Source organism: Jaculus jaculus, chromosome 1 (genome assembly GCF_020740685.1).
Source record: "Jaculus jaculus isolate mJacJac1 chromosome 1, mJacJac1.mat.Y.cur, whole genome shotgun sequence".
NCBI lineage: Eukaryota > Metazoa > Chordata > Mammalia > Rodentia > Dipodidae > Jaculus > Jaculus jaculus.
In genome coordinates, this window is record NC_059102.1 from 124,033,659 (window position 1) to 124,055,036 (window position 21,378).

Consider the following 21,378-nt stretch of genomic DNA (forward strand, 5'->3'; position numbering starts at 1 on the left):
CCTCTGCCCTGGGATTAAAGGTTTGTGCCACCATACCCAGCCAATATTTTTTTTTTATTTTTTTGTTTATTGTTTATTTATTTGAGAGTGATAGAGAAAGAAGGGAGGGAGGGAGGGAGGGAGAGAGAGAGAGAGAGAGAGAGAGAGAGAGAGAGAGAGAGAGAGAATGAATGAATGAATGAATGAATGAATGGGTGTGCCAGGGCTTCCAGCCACTGCAAACGAACTCCAGATGCCTGCGCCCCCTTGTGCATTTGGCTAACGTGGGTCCTGGGGACTCAAGCCTTGAACCAGCATCCTTAGGCTTCACAGGCAAGCGCTTAACTGCTAAGCCATCTCTCCAGCAGCCAATATTTTTATTTATTATTTATTTGCAAGGACACACATGCATGCGCATGTGCGCGTGCATGCACGCGCGCACACACACACACACACACAGCACATGGGCCTCTTGCTACAGCAAATGAATTCTAGATACATGTGCCACTCTGTGCATCTGGCTTTACATGGGTACTAAGAAATTAAACCCGGATGTCAGACTTTGCAAGCAAGTGCCCTTAACCCTACTGAACCATTTCTCTAGCCCCCTTCTTTAAGAATCTTCACATTGTGAAGTAGATATAGTTATTTTTCTCATTTTTATTAATGAGACATAAAGGAAATTGCTTAGTGGCATGCAGCTAATGTGTGTTGGGGCTAGATCTTGGGTCCAGGTCTTTCTGATTCTAGAGTTCATGCTGTTAATTGTGCTGTACTTCCTATGGTGATGAATCATCTTGTCTACTTGGCAAGATTGGAATCTCATAGGTGTGGAATCACCTCTGGGTGTACCTTTGAGGTAGTTTACAAAGAGTCTGAATTGAGAAGACCCACCTTGCATGAGAGAAGCACCATCCCATAGGCTAGGATCTGAGATTCAGTTACAAAGCAGAAAGGAGGAAAGGCAGCTAAAGATCAGCATTTGTCTCTCTCTGCTTCCTGACTGCAGCTATGGTGTGATCAGCCACTTATGGTGTGATCAGCCACTTCATGAGCCTGCCGCCATGCCTTACCCACTGTGGTGTACTCTGTCCCTTATTGTTTTAAAATTTTATTATTTATTTGAGAGAGCGAGAGAGGGAAAGAAGCAGATAGAGTGAGAGAGAGTGAGAAAGAGAGAGAGAGAGAGAAAGAGAGAGAGAGAGAAAATTTGAGTGCACCTGGGCCTCCAGCCACCGCAAACGAACTCCAGACACATGTGCCACCTTGTGCGTCTGGCTTATGCAGGTCTTAGGGAATCGAACCTAGGTCCTTTTGGTTTTGCAGGCAAGCACCTTAACTGCTAAGCAATCTTTCCAGCCCCATTCTGACCCTTCTTAAACCACAGGACAAAATAAACCTTCCTTCCTAAGTTACTTTTGTTAGGTATTTGATCACAGCAATGAGGAAAGTATCTCATGAACTTCAAAAGGTCATGATATTCCAGGAGGGTCCAGTAGAGCTCCTGACAGTGTAGAAGTAGACTGAAGTTGAGAAACTAAAGACACCATCCTTTTCTTACTTTTTGCCCTATTGCCTGTCAGCCATTACTGGTTCCTATGCCCCAGGTAGCTCCTCTTTTCAGATGCCTCAGTAGTCAAGAGAGTCCAATTGCTGCTTGGAGGCTCAGGTAAGAATTACAAGCTCATAAGATAAGTGGGTATTACATTTATTGACAAGGGTGTAGATGACTATGGTTAGAGCAGTTTTACTGGTGTCTGCAGAGCCCATCTTACAGTGGTTTAGGGTAAATGGGAGGTAAGGAGGAGAAGATGTGAGTGTTTGACAGTGAAAACAAGAATAAAGCTTTCAGCAAGAGGAGTAGCTTGCAAGAGGAGGAAGCTTGAAGGGGAGGTACCAGGGTGTGTGCTGTGCGTATGTTTTGTTTGTTAGAGACTGAGTCTCACTATGTAACCCAGGCTAGCCTGAGTGCTGGGATTATGGGTATGTACCACCATGTCTGGCTTGTATTCTTTTTAATTTTTATTTATTTATTTGACAGAGAAAGAGGAAGGGAGAGAGAGGGGGGAAAGGGGGGGGGAGAGAGAGAATGGGCATGCCAGGACCTCCAGCCACTGCAAACAAACTCCAGACCTATGTACCACCTTGTGCATCTGGCTAATGTGGGTCCTGGGGAATTGAACCTGGGTCCTTTGGCTTTGCAGGAAAACGCCTTAACTGCTAAGCCATCCCTCCAGCCCAGGCTTGTGGATTTTTTTTTTTAAGGATAAATGAGACTTAAGTGCCAGTTGGACAGAGCTGGCAGAGGAGACTGGGTTGAAGATTGTAGAGTAGGATAGCAGCTACTGGACAGGCAGAAAGAGATAGTATACTCAGCACAAATATGTGGATTGCTATCAGATGGGTGTGACACACTTATTCCATTGTTTCTGGAAAAAGGAAGGAAGCCTGGTTTGTGGCACGAAATTGAGAGGTTCTTTGCTTATGCTGCAGCTTTTTCTGTGACTAAATGGCGACATCATCCACAAGGAATGAAGTGGTAGTTTTTAAATGGGCCGTAGAAGTTTTAAAAACTTCCACTGGCATTTTAATAACTGATGTGGAAAATGAGAGTTGATGAAGGGAGTGTTAGAGTTGCTTGGCAGTGTTGAGGTTCAGTAGTAGAATTTGTTGTGTCCGTCTGTGTTTGCCTTATGTTCTGTTTCCTCCAGCAGTGTGCTCACACACCCAGGCTTGACACCACAAAAAGTGGGCATTTCATTTGTGCTTGGTTGGGTAAGTGGCCAGTGGGAGAGGAGAGCATTTGGGTAGTGTGGTAGGAAGGGGTTCAAGACATGGAGATGGAGTTGATGGCAAATAAAGAAGGAAGTAAAGACAGGAATAGACAGAATGTTGAAAAGCTGAAGCAACAGAGGTGTTAGGAAATGGAAGAGCCTAAAATGTAGGCCGTGTTGTTTAGAGAGGGAGAGGTGCGCACCTCTGCCTGATAATCTGTAGCAGCCGACAAGGAAAAGGAGGCATTGTGGCTTAGGGGTGGGGTGGCATATAGGAACCACCTGGATGTTCAGGGCACCTGGATTATGGAGGGGCTTTGGAAATGAAGCAGCAGAACCAGACGAGCCAGAAGCATGGCCAGGTTTTTGGTAGAGCTTCAGAAGGCTTTTCCAGACTGTGGAGGTGTGGTGACGAGGACTAGCATAGAATGGAGAGTAGATCAGCAGCACACCCTGGCTTGACCGCTGCTCTAGTCACTTCTCTCATCTCCTCCCGGCTTGACCGCTGCTCTAGTCACTTCTCTCATCGCCTCCCGGCTTGGCCGCTGCTCTAGTCACTTCTCTCATCTCCCCCTGGCTTGACCGCTGCTCTAGTCACTTCTCTCATCTCCTCCCGGCTTGGCCGCTGCTCTAGTCACTTCTCTCATCTCCTCCCGGCTTGACCGCTGCTCTAGTCACTTCTCTCATCTCCCCCTGGCTTGACCGCTGCTCTAGTCACTTCTCTCATCTCCTCCCGGCTTGGCCGCTGCTCTAGTCACTTCTCTCATCTCCTCCCGGCTTGACCGCTGCTCTAGTCACTTCTCTCATCTCCTCCCGGCTTGACCGCTGCTCTAGTCACTTCTCTCATCTCCCCCTGGCTTGACCGCTGCTCTAGTCACTTCTCTCATCTCCTCCCGGCTTGACCGCTGCTCTAGTCACTTCTCTCATCTCCCCCTGGCTTGGCCGCTGCTCTAGTCACTTCTCTCATCTCCCCCTGGCTTGGCCGCTGCTCTAGTCACTTCTCTCATCTCCCCCTGGCTTGACCGCTGCTCTAGTCACTTCTCTCATCTCCACCCGGCTTGACCGCTGCTCTAGTCACTTCTCTCATCTCCTGCCGGCTTGACCGCTGCTCTAGTCACTTCTCTCATCTCCCCCTGGCTTGACCGCTGCTCTAGTCACTTCTCTCATCTCCCCCTGGCTTGGCCGCTGCTCTAGTCACTTCTCTCATCTCCTCCCGGCTTGACCGCTGCTCTAGTCACTTCTCTCATCTCCCCCTGGCTTGACCGCTGCTCTCGTCACTTCTCTCATCTCCTCCTGGCTTGACCGCTGCTCTAGTCACTTTCCTCATCTCCTGACTTTGCTGCTCTAGTTACTTTTCTTATCTCCTCCTTACTTTGACCTCTGCTCTAATCACTTCTCTCATCTCCTCCTGATTTGACTGCTGCTGTAGTCACTTTCCTCACCTCCTGACTTTGGCTGCTGCTCTAGTTACTTTTCTCATCAACTCTTGACTTTGACTGCTGCTCTAATCCCTTTTCTCATCTACTGACTTGACCGCTGCTATAGTCATTTTCCTAATCTCCTGACTTTGGCTGCTGCTCTGGTCACCTTTCTCATCTCCTCCTGACTTTGACCACTGCTCTGGTCTCCTTTCTCACCTCCTCCTGACTTTGGTCGCTGCTCCATTCACCTGTCTCACCTTCTCCTGACTTTGACCACTGCTCTGGTCACTTTTCTCATTGACTTTGACTGCTGCTCACATTCAGGTCAGGTCCTCAGTCCTTGTTGGAAATGCCCTTGCACACCCAAGAAGTTCATTAATCTAATCAAGGTAATAATCAAAATTAACCATCACAGGCAGGGTGAGAGCATGGTTGGCCCATCTAGGGAGATATAAAGGGAAGATGTATGACAGGAAGTCTGTATTCTTAGAGTGCTTGTTTCCAAGTATTCTCTTAGGGTGAATATGTTCAGGTTATCCCAAATACATATTCATCCTGGAAGGGATTACACGAATTCTTATAGTCCCAACAAAGAAAAGTCATAAGCCAACACATTTACTAAATCCATTGGTGTGGAATCATGTAGGCAGGTTGCAGCAAAGCAGGGAAAACTGCTATAGGTTTCATATCTGACCTGATTAAGACATGTGTGTGTGTGTGTGTGTGTGTGTGTGTGTGTGTGTGTGTGTCTACATATATATAATTTTTTTTTTTTTTTTTTTTTGGTTTTTTGAGGTAGGGTCTTGCTCTAGCCCAGGCTGACCTGGAATTCACTATGAAGTCTCAGGGTGGCTTTGAACTCATCTTGATCATCTTACCTGTGCCTCCCGAGTGCTGGGATTAAACGTGTGCACCGCTATGCTCCAGCATGTTGATACTTACTTATTTTTATAAAAATTATTTATTTATTTGCAAGCATAGAGAGAATATTAACTTTTGGGTTCCTGGGAACTAGCTGGCTTCTAAGTTAATTCAGATTGGAAGTTCTGCTTGATAGTAGAAAGGGTGTTAGGTCAGATACAGAGATAGGTGATAAGAAAAGTAAAGATCCTTCAAGATAATTTTGGCTCTCTCTCTGCAACTGTCCAACTTTGTGTCAACAAGCTCTTCAGCACGGTTGTGGCTTTTTCAGGGAATGCTTTCCTCACAATGGTGGATTGTACCCTCAAACTGAGCCAAAACAAACCCCTCTCTTCTTGAGTTGACTTGTCAGGTATTTATCACAATAGTAAGAGAAGTCAGCTAATATAATAACCAAGTCTCTCCTCCCTCTCTCACTTTTTTTCTCACTCTTTCCCAGGCTTACCTTGAATTTACTATGTAGTCTCAGGGTGACCCAGAACTCACAGTGATCCTATCTCTGTCTCCCAGTGCTGGGATTAAAGGCATGTGTCACCACACCCGGCTAAAATAAATAAATAAATTTATATATATGCGTATGTATGTGTGTGTATGTCGCGTCCGCCTCGACTAGCAAGGAAGACACAACCATCAGTTTTTCTTATAGTAGTTTATTCAGGCAACTTTAAGTTTTATCATCCCCCCCCCCAGACTCGGGCGGGGCTTCCTTATAAGCGCACTCACTCCGCCCAATCACCCCAGGCTACACAACCTCTCCAGGCAAGCATCAGAAGCCAATGAGCAGCGGTGAGGGCGAGCTCCTCCAAATATGGACTTGTTTGTCCCAAGCATAGAACTTCTGTCAGGCGCCATCTTTAGGGCTTGGCCCGAGGGGCTCTCCACATGTGTATATATTTTTTTTGTTTTTTTTATTTGTTTTGGTTTTCAAGGTAGAGTCTCACTCTAGCCCAAGCTGACCTGGAATTCACTATGTAGTCTCAGGGTGGCCTTGAACTCACTGTGATCCTCCTACCTCTGCCTCCTGAGTGCTGGGATTAAAGGCGAGGATCACTGTGAGTTTTAGGCCACCCTGAGACTACATAGTGAATTCCAAGTCAACCTGAGCTAGAATGAGACCCTATCTTGAAAAACCAAAATACATACACACACATACACACACACACACACACACACACACACACACACACGAATGATTTGTTTATTGGAGGGGAGCAGATACACACAGAGAGAATGGGCATGTGAGGGCCTCTAGCCACTGCAAACGAACTCCTCATGCATGTGCCACCATGTACATCTGGCTTATTACATGGGTATTGAGGGTTAGAACCTGGGTTCTTAGGCTTCATAGGCAAGTGCTTTTACCTCAAAGCCATCTATCCAGCCCTTGAGGCATTTTTTCAATATTGTTTATTTACTAACCATTGGCAAAACACTTCAAAGTATTATTTAGCATTCCATCCTGGCTACCTCTTCTGTAGGATGCCCTGAAAATTGATGTAAGCAAAGAACATGGACTCATTTATGTATTTACTTACGTGGGTGTGTCAGAGGAGTTGTCTGTGCCCCACTTGCTTTGAGACAGGGCTTCTTGCTGCTACAACTGAGTCTGGCCAGCAAAGTTGTGACTCTCCTGTCTCTGCCTTCCATTGTCATAGATGTCCTATAACAGATGCATGAGCTACTTTGTGTTTGACTTTCTATGTATGCTGGGGAAGTCAATCTGGCTTTGTGGGCTTTGACAGCAAGCACCTGTAACTAACGAGTCATCTTCCAGTCCAGGGAGCATGGACTCTTAAGATATAGTCTCTTAGGTGACAAATTTCCTCTATGCTGTGTGTGATTAATAATCAACATTTTTCATGAAATTTCCATAGATCATTAGCCAGCCGTAGCTTCTTTAAGAAGTGTTGGCTGTTTTCCCATACCTACTTCAGGGTTAATTTGTATTGACATTATCAGTTCTCCCTGTCAACTTAAAGCGCAGGTTCTTTTCATCTTTGAATATTAAAAATATTTATTTGATGAAAGAGAGGGAGAAAGAGTCAGAGAATGGGTGTGCCAGGGCCTCCCATCACTGCAGATGGACTCCAGATGCATGCACCACTTTGTGCATCATGTGGCTTTTCGTAGCAGTGGGGAATTGAACCCAGGCCATTAGGCTTTGCAAGTAAGCATCTTTAACTGCAGAGTCATCTCTCCAGTTCTTTCTTTTTTTAAAAAATTTTTATTTATTTATTTATTTATTTATTTATTTATTTATTTGAGAGCGACAAACACAGAGAGAAAGACAGATAGAGGGAAAGAGAGAGTGGGTGCGCCAGGGCTTCCAGCATCTGCAAACGAACTCCAGACGCGTGCGCCCCCTTGTGCATCTGGCTAACGTGGGACCTGGGGAACCGAGCCTCGAACCAGGGTCCTTAGGCTTCACAGGCAAGCGCTTAACCGCTAAGCCATCTCTCCAGCCCTCTTTTGATTTTTGATAATACATACTTTCTTTTCCTTCCTTCATACATTCTGTGTATTCAAGTTTGAACATGTATCTTTTTCTAAGGAATATCTTTATTATCTACAATGCCAGTTTTTCCAACATTCTAGTACCTGTATTTCCAATAAGTTCTTTTTTAGCTTTCATATTTGGCCAATGACAATAAAACACCAAGATTGCTGTTGCCATTGGAGACTGACTGCTTTTGTACAGTTTGGATGAAGAGCCAGCCCAAAACCTTTGGGCACCCTATACAAGAGTGTAGGGTAGAAGTTACTTTAAGGAGCACAAAAGTCAGAGTATGCCATAGGGCTTTTCAGAGTTTCTAGGCATGATGGAGGAGGCCTTTTTGTGGTAGAATAAGGCCCGGGAGTTGAGATAAGTGATTGATTACATGTGGCTTTGGTGCTAACACTCCAAAAAAAATTGTTGCCAGTGATGCTTAGAGGTGTTCATGTAGTGTGATGGTGCCAGACACTCAGTGTAGTGACATAGAATATTATGCTGGTGCTTGGTTACCCGATCTTAGATCTGACTTCAGGTGGGTAACCATGACTGAGTCATCTCTGATGGACACAATAGGTTATAGACACACAGTATGGAAGTATGTAGATTAAATGATGTGATAGTCCTCTCTGATAGGCAATTGTGGCTGTAGAATTATCTTTCTGTTTATTGCTTTATTCTAAATATTGTTTTAAAATATTTTATTTTTATTTATTTATTTGACAGAGGGAAAGGGAGAAGGAGGGGGGAGAGAATGAGAATGGGCACACCAGGGCTTCCATCCACTGCAAATGAGCTCCAGATACATGTGCCCCCTTGTGCATCTGGCTAACGTGGGTTCTGGGGAATCGAACCTGGGTCCTTTGGCTTTTCAGGTAAGCGCCTTAACTGCTAAGCCATCCCTCCAGTCCTGTTTATTGCTTTTTAACCACTGACATTGGAGAATAGAAACCCTGAATGTTATAGAGGAAATGTTTACAACTCACACTTGGACTTTTTTTTTTTTTTTTAAATTTTTATTTATTTATTTATTTGAGAGCGACAGACACAGAGAGAAAAATAGGTAGAGGGAGAGAGAGAGAATGGGCACGCCAGGGCTTCCGGCCTCTGCAAACGAACTCCAGACGCGTGCGCCCCCTTGTGCATCTGGCTAACGTGGGACCTGGGGAACCGAGCCTCGAACTGGGGTCCTTAGGCTTCACAGGCAAGCGCTTAACCGCTACGCCATCTCTCCAGCCCACACTTGGAGTTTTTATGAATACTGTGAGGCCTGTAACTTGATATCTCTCCAAGAAGTCACAGTATAGTCTGTGGCCCAGTTTTAGCAAGTTTCACAGTGTCACATTGCAAGTGTGTTCTGTTAGTCTCGTTCCTGGCTGTACTTTTTCTCTCCATCCTTGTTTTTATTTTGTCTTTCTCACCGACTTCTAATTTATGTCATTTGGTTGTATTTTATGTGACAGTATGTGTTTTATAGAACATGCTGTGGTAAAAATAAGTAAAATAATGTCTGAGCCAGAAAGCATGAGTATCTTTTTCTTTTGTGATTTTTCTTTACTGCTTTCCCAAGTATCAGATGAGTTTCTTCTGCTGTATTATATCCTGTGAAGCCCTTTAAGGAGCAATTAAAACATAAGCTTTCTGGGACTATAAAAAATACTGCATAAGTATGGGATAAGATTAGGAAACAAGATGAATATCAAGAGAACAGTGTTCATTATCAGCTCTGAGTGTTGCTTCTATATTCAGATTTTAACACAAATGAAATCATGGTATATATGTACAATTTGGGTGTTTTGGTTTGCGTGATTCCTTTACCATTTTGGGGCCGATGCCACTTTTTGTGTGCTTAGTTTTCAGGGAGGCCTCACTATGTTTGTTACACAACTCAAGCAATCTTTCTGCTTCAGCCCCACATGCTAGAACTACATGTTCATGCCACCGTGCCTCAGCCTATTTGGTATGTTTTAAAATATGACTTTTCATTGGTAAATTCCTAGAAGAGCTTATAGACATAGATAAGAGAAGACACCATAAATAAAGGAGGATATGTAGGTGTACGTGTTCATAATCTTTGTACTGAGGATGGTCTTTTTAAAATATCATTTTTATTTACTTACTTATTTGAGAAAGAAAGAGAGAAGGAAAGAAGGAAAAGAAAGAGAGAAAGAGAATGGGCATGTCAGGGCCTTTAGCCACTGCAAATGAACACCAGACACATGTGTCACCATGTGCATCTGGCTTATGTGAGTACTGAGGAATCGAACCTGGGTCCATAGGATTCATAGCCAAGCACCATAACTGCTAAACCATCTCTCTCATCCAAGGGTGGTCTCTTTATTGATAGCACCAAAAGTATTTAATTTAAAGTGGAAAATGGATGAACTTAAGTACGTATCTATATCAGTGTTGAAAAACCATTTGGAAATTATGGTAGACCAACTGTAAAAAGGCGCTTATATAAGTCTTGACTCTCAATTTTTTTTTTTAAGGTAGGGTCTCACTCTAGCCCAGGCTGACCTGGAATTCACTATGTAGTCACAGAGTGACCTCAAACTTACAGTGATCCTCCTACCTCCGCCTCCCAAGTGCTGGGAGTAAAGGCATGCACTACCATGCCCGGCTTGACTCTCAGTTTTATTTATTTATTTATTTATTTATTTATTTATTTGAGAAAAAGAGAGAGAGAGAGGGAGAGAACATGAATGGGTGTGCCAGGGCCTCTAGCCACTGCAAACAAACTCCAGATGCATGTGCCCCTTTGCACATATGGCTTGCTTGGGTACTGGGGAATTAAACCTGGGTCCTTAGGCTTTGCAGATTTGCAGGCAAACACCTTAACCACTAAGCCATCTTTTCAGCCCTTGATTCTCAGTGTTTAAAAAGATAGAAGCATATGGCCAGCAAACATTTGAAAGGTTGTGCATTTCTAATAATCATTAAAGAAACAGAAGAGGGCTGGGGAGACGGCTCAGAGGTTAAAAGCACTTATTTGCAAAGCTTGCCAGCCTGTGTTCAGTGACCCAGCACCTGTGTAAAGCCAGTTACAGGGCTGGAGAAATGGCTTTGCAGTTAAGGTGCTTGCCTACAAGCCAAAGGGCCCAGGTTCGATTCCCCAGTACCCACATAAGACAGATGCACACATCCATCTGGAGTTCATTTGCAGTGGCTGGAGGCCCTGGCATGCCCATTTTCTCTCTCTTTCACTCAAATAAATAAATAAAATATAAAATATATTTTAAAAGCCAGATGCAAAAAGTTGTACATGCATCTGGTGTTTTATTTGCTGTGGCAACACACACACATGCACACATGCAAGATACATAAAATACTGAAGACAGAAAAGTGATATTGCTTTTCAGTTATGTTTACCGTTTACCATAGATAGCTGATTTCTAAGAATATGTATGAAGAATATGAATTGCAATTTTTGGAAGAAATGTGTCAAACATGTGTATATTACTAATATTCAGCAAGTCTACCTGTAAGAGCTTATTGTAGATAGGTGTCTAATGATATTTACTGTAGCATTGTTTATCGATTAAAAAATTGGTGTTTATTGACTAAAAATTTGGGTCTGCCTGGCATGGTGGCACACACCTTTAATCCCAGCACTCGGGAGGCAGAGGTAGGAGGATTGCTGTGAGTTCGAGGCCACCCTGAGACTGCATAGTGAATTCCAGGTCAGCCTGGCTAGAGTGAGACCCTACCTCGAAAAACCAAAAAAACAAACAAAAAAAAATTGGGTCTGGAGAAATGGTTCAATGGTTAAAAACAGTTACAACTGGAGTTCAGATTCCCAGGACCTAGGGAAAGCCAGGTGCAGTGGCTTCAAGCTATTATCCCTGTGCACCTCCTGACATGATGATAGGTGGAACCAGGAGAATCCCAGAAGCTTGCAGATGAGCTAACCTGGTTTACACAGCAGCAAACAACAAGAGACACCATGAGGTCCATTCACATGCCCATATGCACACATACAATTGGAAATGGGGCTGGGGAAGATAGCCTAATTGGAAAGTGATCTCCTCACAAGCATGAGGACTGTGGGCTTGTTAGCCAGTCAGCCTAACCTAATTGGTGTGTTCCAGGTTCCATGAGAGACCTTGTCTCAAAAATAAGGTAGCGAGCACTTGAGGAATGCACTTGACACTGATCTTTGGACTCCACACACATGTGCATGCACATGAAAACATCCACCCATAGGCACATGCACACATACTGGAAACAACTTAAATGGGAATTTGATTTGATTTAGTTGTGTTATAGCCATTCACTGGAATACTGTATATGTGTTAAAATGATTATGTAAATCTTTAGTTACTGACATATAAAGATATCTAAGATGTATTAAAGTTATGCAGAAAATGAATATGCACAGAAAATATAGAAATATATATACTTCATTTTTTTCAATTTAGAAAGAGCTTGCTGTTCTCTTAGTTTTTTACCTTTTTTAAAAAAATTTATTTATTTTTTTGGTTTTTTGCGGTAGGGTCTCATTCTGGTCCAGGCTGAGCTGGAATTCACTATGTATTCTCAGGGTGGCCTTAAACTCACGGCAGTCCTCCTACCACTACTCCCAAGTACTGGGATTAAAGGTGTGTGCCACCACACCCTGCTCAGTTTTTAACTTTTTATTTGGGCTGGAGAGATGGCTTGGTGGATAAGGTGCTTGCCTGCAAAGCCAAAAAACCTGGGTTCAGTTCTCCAGGACCCACATAAGCCAGATGCATAAGGTGGTACATACATCTGGAGTTCATTTGTAATGGCCCTGATGTGCCCATTCTCTATCTGCCTCTCTCTCTGCTTCTTTCTCTCTCTCTCTTAAATAAATAAATAAAAAGAAAATATGTTAAACTTTTATTTATTTACAAGCAGAGAGAGAGAGATAGAAGAGAAACAGAATGGATGGGTATGCTAGGACCTTCAGCTGCTGCAAATGGACTCCAGATGCATACATCACTTTGTGTATCTGGCTTTACAAGGTTACTGGGGAATCGATCTCATGTCATTTGGTTCTGTAGGCAAGCATCTTAACTGCTGAGCCACCTCTCCAGCCTCTAGTTCTCTTAGTTTTCACTTCTTTATTTTTCCTGATGTTTTAAGGTATTGGTAACCTAATAAAGGGGAAGGGAAAGCCAGTTCCCCAAATATGAAAATAATTGTTGCAAAGCAAAAACTTATGCTTTATTCCGCTACCTTTTATAGTTACCAAGTGCTGATCTTAAAGTTAGAGTATGTCATATACATTGATTTATGAAGAAAATAATCACAAGAAAAGGTCGATTTAATCATGTAATGTTTAGAAAGGTGAAAAGGGAGAGTCTTTTGTCAGTTCCACTGATAACAAAAATGAGTTTCTTTCTCTTGTCAGTTTTCAGAATCCACCCTTCACTGCCATGAGTGTAGACAGTCCTTTGCTAGAGCTTTCTGGGGCTGTGAGGGGTCTTGAAGGGTGGTCTTTCAATGTCTTTTTTAAAAATTAATTTATTTGAGAGAAAGAGAAAGAGGCAGATAGAGACAGAGAGAGGGAGAGAACGGGTGCATCAGGGCCTCTAGCCACTGCAAAGTAACTCTAGATCCATGCACCACCTTGTGCATCTGGATTTATGGTGTAATGAGGAATCAAACTCGGGTCCTTAGGCTTTGCAAGCAAGTGCCTTAACTGCTGAGCCATCTCTCTAGCCTTCAGTATCTTCTTAATGTTGGGGAAGTTAAGACTCAGGGAAACTCACTAGCATCTTAGGAACCTGGTATGGATGCTAGATCTGCCTCCCCTGTCTGGGGCAGGTTTTCAAGGAGACTGTCTAATGATTCTATCAGGCTGTACCTGAAAAATTCATCAGTAGTGATTTGCTCTTTGGATTTAGCCTCAGCTTCTCCAGTCCTGTTGTCCTTTGGGGAGCCTTTCAGTAGTTTACAAGTGGCTAAGCTGAATGCATTTCTCCATGTCCTCCCACCCCTGCCCCCACCTCCAGGCACAGGGGAAGACTGGCTTTCCCGGCCGCTTGCTGCTGTGGGATATGAGCATTACTGAGGGTCAGTCCAAGAGAGCGTCCTTTACCTTTTCAGTTCTACTCAGAGCCAGTTCTACTCAGAGCTTGAGCTTTTGGAGAGGATGAAGTCATAATTTTCAGTGCCAAAGCTGTTCACAGCTTTTTCTTTGATGGATGACTCTTCCTTATGTATTTTTCAGATTTTTTTGGGTATCTTGAATTAAAACAGAATTTTGGCTTGAAAGAATAAATTTATAAAATAGCTGAGGCCATTTTTATCTTGTACTTTACATATTTGTCTTGTACTCAACGAGCTCAGTAACTGTTGGTGCCCTCCTAGGAAGGATGGCTTATCTGAGACATGATTCCAATTAAGCAACAAAATCTTATTTCGGTGCAAATTAACCTAATTTTCTTTAACATTCATTTTATTATTAAAGTGCTATAATTACGTTTCAGAAAACTCAAAAACTTAAAAAAAATCACTGAGAAAAGGGTGAGATGATTAATATTTGAAGCAATGGCATTTTGTTATTTTCTTCTAGATATTTCCTTATGCATCTAAACTTCAGATCACCTTCAAGGCCATCCATGTTCATGGCAAAATATGGCAGATTAAGCAGCATCTTTTGTTTCCATCAGAGCTGCCTCCAGGGTGAGCAGTGTTGCAGTCTCTACTTTTTCTTTGCTCCCCCTTACCATCAGCAAAGCTCCTGGGCAGATTTAGCAGTAGGTAGAGACTTCATTTCTTTTCACAGGTTTGGAGTCAATAGCAGAATTCTAAATTTTATTGTTCTCCAAAAAAATAATCTCAGAGTTAAGATAGAGGAAGTGAATCAAATATTCTTTTTTTTTTTTTTTGGTTTTTTTTTTTTTGGTTTTTTGAGGTAAGGTCTCACTCTGGTCCAGGCTGACCTGGAATTCACTCTGTCATCTCAGGGTGGCCTTGAACTCATGGCGATCCTCCTACCTCTGCCTCCCAAGTGCTGGGATTAAAGGCGTGCGCCACCACGCCCGGCTGAATCAAATATTCTTTTCTGAGGGTAGAGGAAAAACAAAACAAGATCAAACAAACAAACAACAACAAAAAAAATCACCCTTAAGCCAAACCGAACTTTAGCTCCTTGAATTTTCTGCTGTGCCTTGTGGCCTGGACTGACTGTCCGCGTTGGTGGGAAAGCTCTGCCATCTGGCTGGGTACGGTGGAGGAAAGTGTGTTCTTGCCTAGTTTGGTAATGCTAAGAGTGCTTTTTCCTTCCTTTTAGCCAAGGTATTCTACTATTTCCTTATGTTTATTTTTTCCACTCTCCTTATTTGCAGAGCACTCGGGTGGAGTTTGACTTGCCAGAGTATTCTGTTCGTCGAAGATACCAGGATTTTGATTGGTTGAGGAACAAACTGGAAGAATCCCAGCCCACTCATCTCATTCCCGTAGGTAGTAAGACACTGCAGCTTGTTTCTCGTCTCTCCTGCTTTGTTTTCTCATGGGTGTTTACTCAGCTCTTTGCCCCTTGAATTGTGGGTACACTTTGCCACACTGTTTGTCCAGTTCCACCTATCACATGTGTGTAAAACATACTGGAGGGCTGGGAAGATGGCTCAGTGGTTAAAGGTTGCTTGCAAAGCCTGACATCCTGGGTTCAGCTCTCTAGTACATGTGTAAAGTCAGATGCACAAAGTGGTACATACATCTGGAGTCGTTTACAGTGGCAAGAGGTTCTCGTGTGCCCATCCCCCCCTCTGTCTCTGTCTCTGTTTGCAGATAAATAATAAATAAATAAAATATTTTAAAACAAACATACTGGATAAATAAATCTCACCCTTTTGGTTTCTGATTTGCTATGCCAGTTTCTCAGGTAAGCTAGGATAGATTTTTCACTCTTTTTCCCTCCCTAAAGGTTGAACTCAGAGCCTTGCATGTTCCAGGCAAGTGCTGTACCACTGAGCTAAGTACATTTCCAGTCTTCTCTTCACTCTTATTTCAGGATGAATTTCTCTAAGTTACCTAGTCTGTCTTTGAACTTAACTCTGTAGCCCAAGCAGGTCTTAACCTTGCAGTCCACCTGCCTCAGCTTCCTAGTTAGCTAGGAATGTAGGCTTGTCCCCCACTAGCCTTTCTTTTGACAGGATCTCATTCTGTTGACCAGGCTGGCCTCAGACTGACTGTGTAGCCCAGGGCACATAGCAATCCTGCTTCAGTGTGATGTGAGCTATCTTGCCTGGCTCAGACTTGCGCTTTGATTATAACAATTCCTTGAGGAATGGAGTCTTTTCTCACTTGCACTGTCTCTTTAAACCTAGAGTCCTACTGATGCTATCTCTGTCCCCTTGGCAGACACTGTGTTTGAGGTTTGGATGGCTGTCGCAGAGTGAGGATGATGCTTTGGATTTTGGCTTGCTGGAAGCAGGAATCTAGCACACCATTCATTCACTTTACCATGGCTTCATATTTAAGATACACACGACGAGGTGTTAGGGAGATGACTCAGTTGTAAAGGGCAAGTTCAGTGAGAGATACCATCTTAGATAAATAAGATGGAGAACGACTGGGGAAGACACCTAGTGTTAATTTCTGGTCTCCACATGCACTTGAAGTCCCCCTCCCACATCACCTAACCCTGTTTGAAGCAACTTGGCCTTTATGTACCACTTATGCTGGCATTTTGCTCTTAAAGAACCCAAACAACTACAGTGCCAAAGCCAGAGAAATCAGCATATATATTAACTATGTTTCTGATGGCTTTTTAAAGTATACAATGTATTGGTTGATTGGAAAGAGAAAGAGGCATATAAAGAATAGGCATGGCAGGGCCTCCAGCCACTGCAGATGAACTCCAGACACATGCCTTGTGTATCTGGCTTACATGGGAACTGGGGAATCAAACGTGGGTCCTTAGGCTTCGCAGGCAAGCACCTTATCCACTAAGCCATCTTTCTAGCTCCTGATGGCTTTTTAAAATTGAAGTGACTACTATTTAGTTTCCCTTTGTTTCTCTGGGGCTTTAGGGAAGCTTGAAGCATAAAATTTTCAGAGGCTGGTTTATTGTTAGCAAACACCATTTGTGATTAGGATTTTTCATAGGTTTCCCAATTTTTATGTTGCCACTGCATCTTCAAACCTCCTTTGTGCCCATGACTGGTTGAGGCTGTGTATGTATGTTGGGAACACACCAGGAATGTCTTGATCTTCAAGGTGAAAACAGCATGTTGCTGAGACTCGGGTGGACATGACAGGGCTCCCCGGACTCCATTCTTTCCCGGAACATGTCCATCGCCATCATGTGTCCTCTGTGCTCTCCAGGCCTGAGGCCTTAAGAACACACCTAAAAAAGGAAGCAACCATTTAAAAAAAATTTTTTTTTATTGATAGCTATGATAATTTCCTCCGCCATCCGCATTTTCCCCCTCTCAAATCCACCTTACATTGAATCCTCTCCCACTTCTAATTAGTCTTTTTTTTTTTTTCTCTTTCCCGGGTAGGATCTCATTCTAGCTCAGGCTGACCTGGAATTCACTATGTAGTCTCAGGGTGGCCTTGAACTCACAGTGATCCTCCTACCTCTGCCTCCCGAGTGCTGAGATTAAAGGCATGTGCCACCACGCCCGCTAGTCTTGCTTTTATTTTGATGTCATCATTTTTTCCTCCTATTGTAAAGGGGAAGTTACCATTTTTTTAAGTAGTTGAAACTATTCCTTAAGATTGAATCTTCATTTGGCCAAGTTGGAAGCTGGTAACTTTTTAACATAAACTTTGAGAAGAACTTCAGAATTACAGGATCAGTGTGAAATAGTAGAGTTCTTACATATTCCACATCCAGTTTAGCTCATTGTTAACATTGTACATACAGGTGACACATTTGTTAAGTAAACATTATTAACTAAAGTACTTAATTCAGAGCTCTATTCTGCCTAATGCTGTTTTTCCTTTCCAGGATGCTGACATTACATTTTGTAGTCACATTGCCTTAGGCTAGTTTTGGCTGTGACAGTTTCTCAGGTTTTCTTGGTTTGTATGACCTTGACAGTTTTGAGGTGTGCTGGTGAGGTATTTTGTTGACTGTCAGCTGACATTTGCCTGATATTTTCTTCATGGGTACACTGCAGTAATGTGTTTTGGAGAAGAAAAAAACCACAGAGGTAAACTGTTAACCCCATCCTCTGACTTGAGGTTGTGTTTGTGGAGTTTCTCCATTGTACTATCTTTCCTCTCCCTTTGGTTCTCAGAAAAGAGGGCGCTCATCTGTGCTCTTCCTCCTGGCCCCTAGTGTGTTTGCCATTTGGTGCTTGAGGATCAAAGGCTCGAGAGAGACACCTGCTGGTCAGATGTAGTGGCACTCCATCGTAGATCTCTCCCTAAGCCAGAACTGCCAGAAAATGGGTCTCCAAGCACATCCAGAGCCCCCGCCCCCACGACCCTGTACCTTTTTTAAGGTATGGTCTCAATTTCTGGATAGAAATGATGAATTTAGGAGAGCATGTCCTGAAAATGAGTCAAATCAGAAACTAACTTTTCTTCACTATTGAAAAATCACTTAAGCATCAATTTTGTGTTCATGTTTTCAGTAGGCCTGGTAAAGGTATGTTGTCAGCCATTTGGGTCCAAGGTAGATGCTCTGAGACTAGTGTGAGTTGAATCAAGAGTACTTTATCGTTGGCTCAGAGTTTATGGTGGTGGGGGGAAGCTGGAAGGAACTGCCAGGATGGACTCAGGGAAGGAAAGTAAGTAGCTACAGGCCAAGAGAAAAGTAGAGAAGGAAGTGAGTAGTAAAAGGGAAAAGGAGAGAGAGAGAGAAAAAAAGGAAAGGCATGAGAGAGTACTTAGGAGGAAGGAGGACAGATAGAGACAGAATATGTGAGCAGACTGAGAAAGTGAGGTGGATAGGCAAAAAGATACTAAAAAAAACATATGCGCCTCTGGGGGGACCTGCAAGGCAGAGAGTGAGGCTGATGGTGGCAGGGCTTTTGTGGAGTCAGTTGGGAGGGGGAGAAGCTCTGAGAATGCCCAGGTAACCTTGAAAGGAAACTCAGTGGTGGGGCTTAAGACAGACAGGGACTCCTGCCCTAGAGCGCTCACTGTCAAATAGAGACTCAGTAAAATGTATAACATAATGGTTTGGATTTTCATTCCTTCATTTTAAAAACAGCTTTTGTTAAATTGCATTATATAATTCATTCATATGAAATTTACAAATCAAGGGCTTCTTAGTGTTTTCAGATTTATGCAGCTGTCAGCAAATAATTTTTAGAACATGCTCATCACCTTCAAAAGAAACTTCAAACTTCTTACCTATCACTTTCAACTTTCTCCCCCAGCCCCTGGCAACCACCCACGGACCTTCTGTCTGTATAGATTTTTGCCCTCTTCCTCTCACTTGGCATAACATTGACATGGTTTGTTCTCCATTCCTTTCTATTGTCATATTACTCCATTATGTTCTCGCATGTTCTTCTTTTAAAAAATATTTTATTTATTTATTTGAGAGAGGGAGAGAAAGAGGCAGATTAAAGAGAGAGAATGTGCCAGGGCCTTACGCCACTGCAAGTGAACTCCAGACATATGCACCACCTTGTGCATCTGGCTTTATGTGGATCCTGGGGAATTGAACCTGGGTCCTCGGGCTCCTTAACCTTAGCCAAGCCATCTCTCCAGCCCCTCCATTACATGCTCATACCATATTTGAGCTGTTCACTGTTGGGTGTTGGATGATATTTCACTTGCTTTGCTTTTTGTCTGTGATAAGTAGTACTGCTATGAACATTGTGTTCGTAACTTTTATCCATGGCCAGGTGTCTTCATTATTTTGATGCAGCACTAGGAGTGTAATTGCTGAATTATATGTGACTCTGTAGTTAATCATTGAGGTCCTGCCAGGCTAGTTTCCATCTGACATTCCCACATGTGGCATATGTGAATTCTGGTTTCTCCACATCCCACCAACGATTAGTATCATTTTAATTATAGCCAGCTAGTGCGTGTGAAGTGGTTTTCATTTGCATTTGCCTGGTGGCTTATGGTGATTATCCTTTGATGTACATGTCGGACATTCATATGTCTTCTTGGAGAGAGATCTCTAGATTCTTTTCCCACTCAAAAATTGAGTTGCCCTTTAATTATTATGTAGTATTTTCCAGGACAGACAGTTTAGAATCTATTTGCATTAGTTGGAAATTTTGGGAGAATGGTAGTGTGTTCCTAAGGGTGGGTGGGTCCCTCTTTTTCTCCTTTGCCCCTTGTCTCCCTTTCTCCCATCATCCTAAGTCAGCTATCATTAAAATTGAGAATTACTGTGCTTTCTGATTCTATAGCTTCCATAGGAGTGTGGAATTAAAAGGACTGGGGCTATAGCTCAGTGTATAGCACTTGCCTAACGTACATGAGCCCTGGTCTTCCATCCCCAGTACTTGGGGGGATCTCCATTTTACTGGGCTGCATTGAAGTCACACGAAGTTGTAGAGAATAGCCAGACACACTATGGCTCTGGAGAGGTACCCAAGTTCTTTGCTTTGCTTTTCTTCATGAGCTCACTTTGTTTCCAATCCCTATTGTTCTGAACTTGGCAGACTTTGGGGCTCTGATGAAAATCCCAATTTCCTAGAACCACCCCTTTACTTTGCTTGATGAGAATCACCAGATGGTTTATATTGATTGACTTTATTTTAACTCAGTCTTTTCTGTTTTGTCTTTTGTTTGTTTGTTTGTTTTTAGGTTTTCGAGGTAGGGTCTCACTCTGGTCCAGTGGAATTAACTGTGTAGTCTCAGGGTGGCCTCAAACTCCCGGCGATCCTCCTACCTCTGCCTCCCAAGTGCTGGGATTAAAGGTGTGCGCCACCATGCCTGTTTTGTCTTTATAAGTTCTAGCTTGTTGTAAAGTACTCTCTTCTTTTTTTTTTTTTTTCTTTTTTTTTTTTTTTTTTGATGGTGATGCTAAGAATTGTACCCGGACTTCACACATATACTCTACCACTAACAGTACCTGTATTTTAATCACTTTTTTTTTGGTCATAGTGGCAAATATCTGACAGAAACAACTTAAGAGGAGGAAGGGTGTATTTGGCTCACAGTCTCAGGCACTGATGTGTGGCTCCATTGTTTTCAGCCTTAGGCATGGCAGAATACCACAGCCACAGAAGCATGGAGCTGAGGCTGCCCATCTCATGGCAGCCAAGAAACAGAGCAGATGGGCTGGAGAGATGGCTTAGCGGTTAAGCGCTTGCCTGTGAAGCCTAAGGACCCCGGTTCGAGGCTCGGTTCCCCAGGTCCCACGTTAGCCAGATGCACAAGGGGGCGCACGCGTCTGGAGTTCGTTTGCAGAGGCTGGAAGCCCTGGCGCGCCCATTCTCTCTCTCTCCCTCTATCTGTCTTTCTCTCTGTGTCTGTCGCTCTCAAATAAATAAATAAATAAATAAATAAACAAACAGCAGAGATAGGAAGGGGTTGGGGGTCAGAGGTCAGGGGCCAGGTCTAACCTGCCTAGGCCCGCTCCTGCTTCCTCAGTTAGGTCCTTCCTACTAAAGTATCCATCACCTCCTAGAATAGCACTACCAGCTGGGACCAAGCCTTTACCACATGAATCTGTGGGAGACATTTTAGATTAAAAACATAACCATACCCTTTTATGTCTTGTGACAGATTTTTCTTTTTATGTGTCTTTTTCCTCTGGAATTTTAAAGGCAGAAAGAAATAACCATATGTGCTTGGAGTTGGAAGTATGTGGTGTGTATATTTGTTACTTGTAAAGACATTTCACTGTGTGATTTTTTTTTTAATTTTTATTTATTTATTTGAGAGCGAC

General features: G+C 43.1%; 1 protein-coding gene across 1 annotated transcript in view; it reads left to right on the forward strand.

Annotated features, from left to right (window-relative positions):
• Snx30 (sorting nexin family member 30) overlaps positions 1 to 21,378 on the forward strand; it is a 167,601-nt gene that overhangs the window by 91,737 nt on the left and 54,486 nt on the right. The window contains exon 3 of the mRNA XM_004657014.3: positions 14,906 to 15,016. Within this exon, the coding sequence (XP_004657071.1) occupies positions 14,906 to 15,016 (111 nt within the window). The remainder of the gene's footprint in view (positions 1 to 14,905; positions 15,017 to 21,378) is intronic.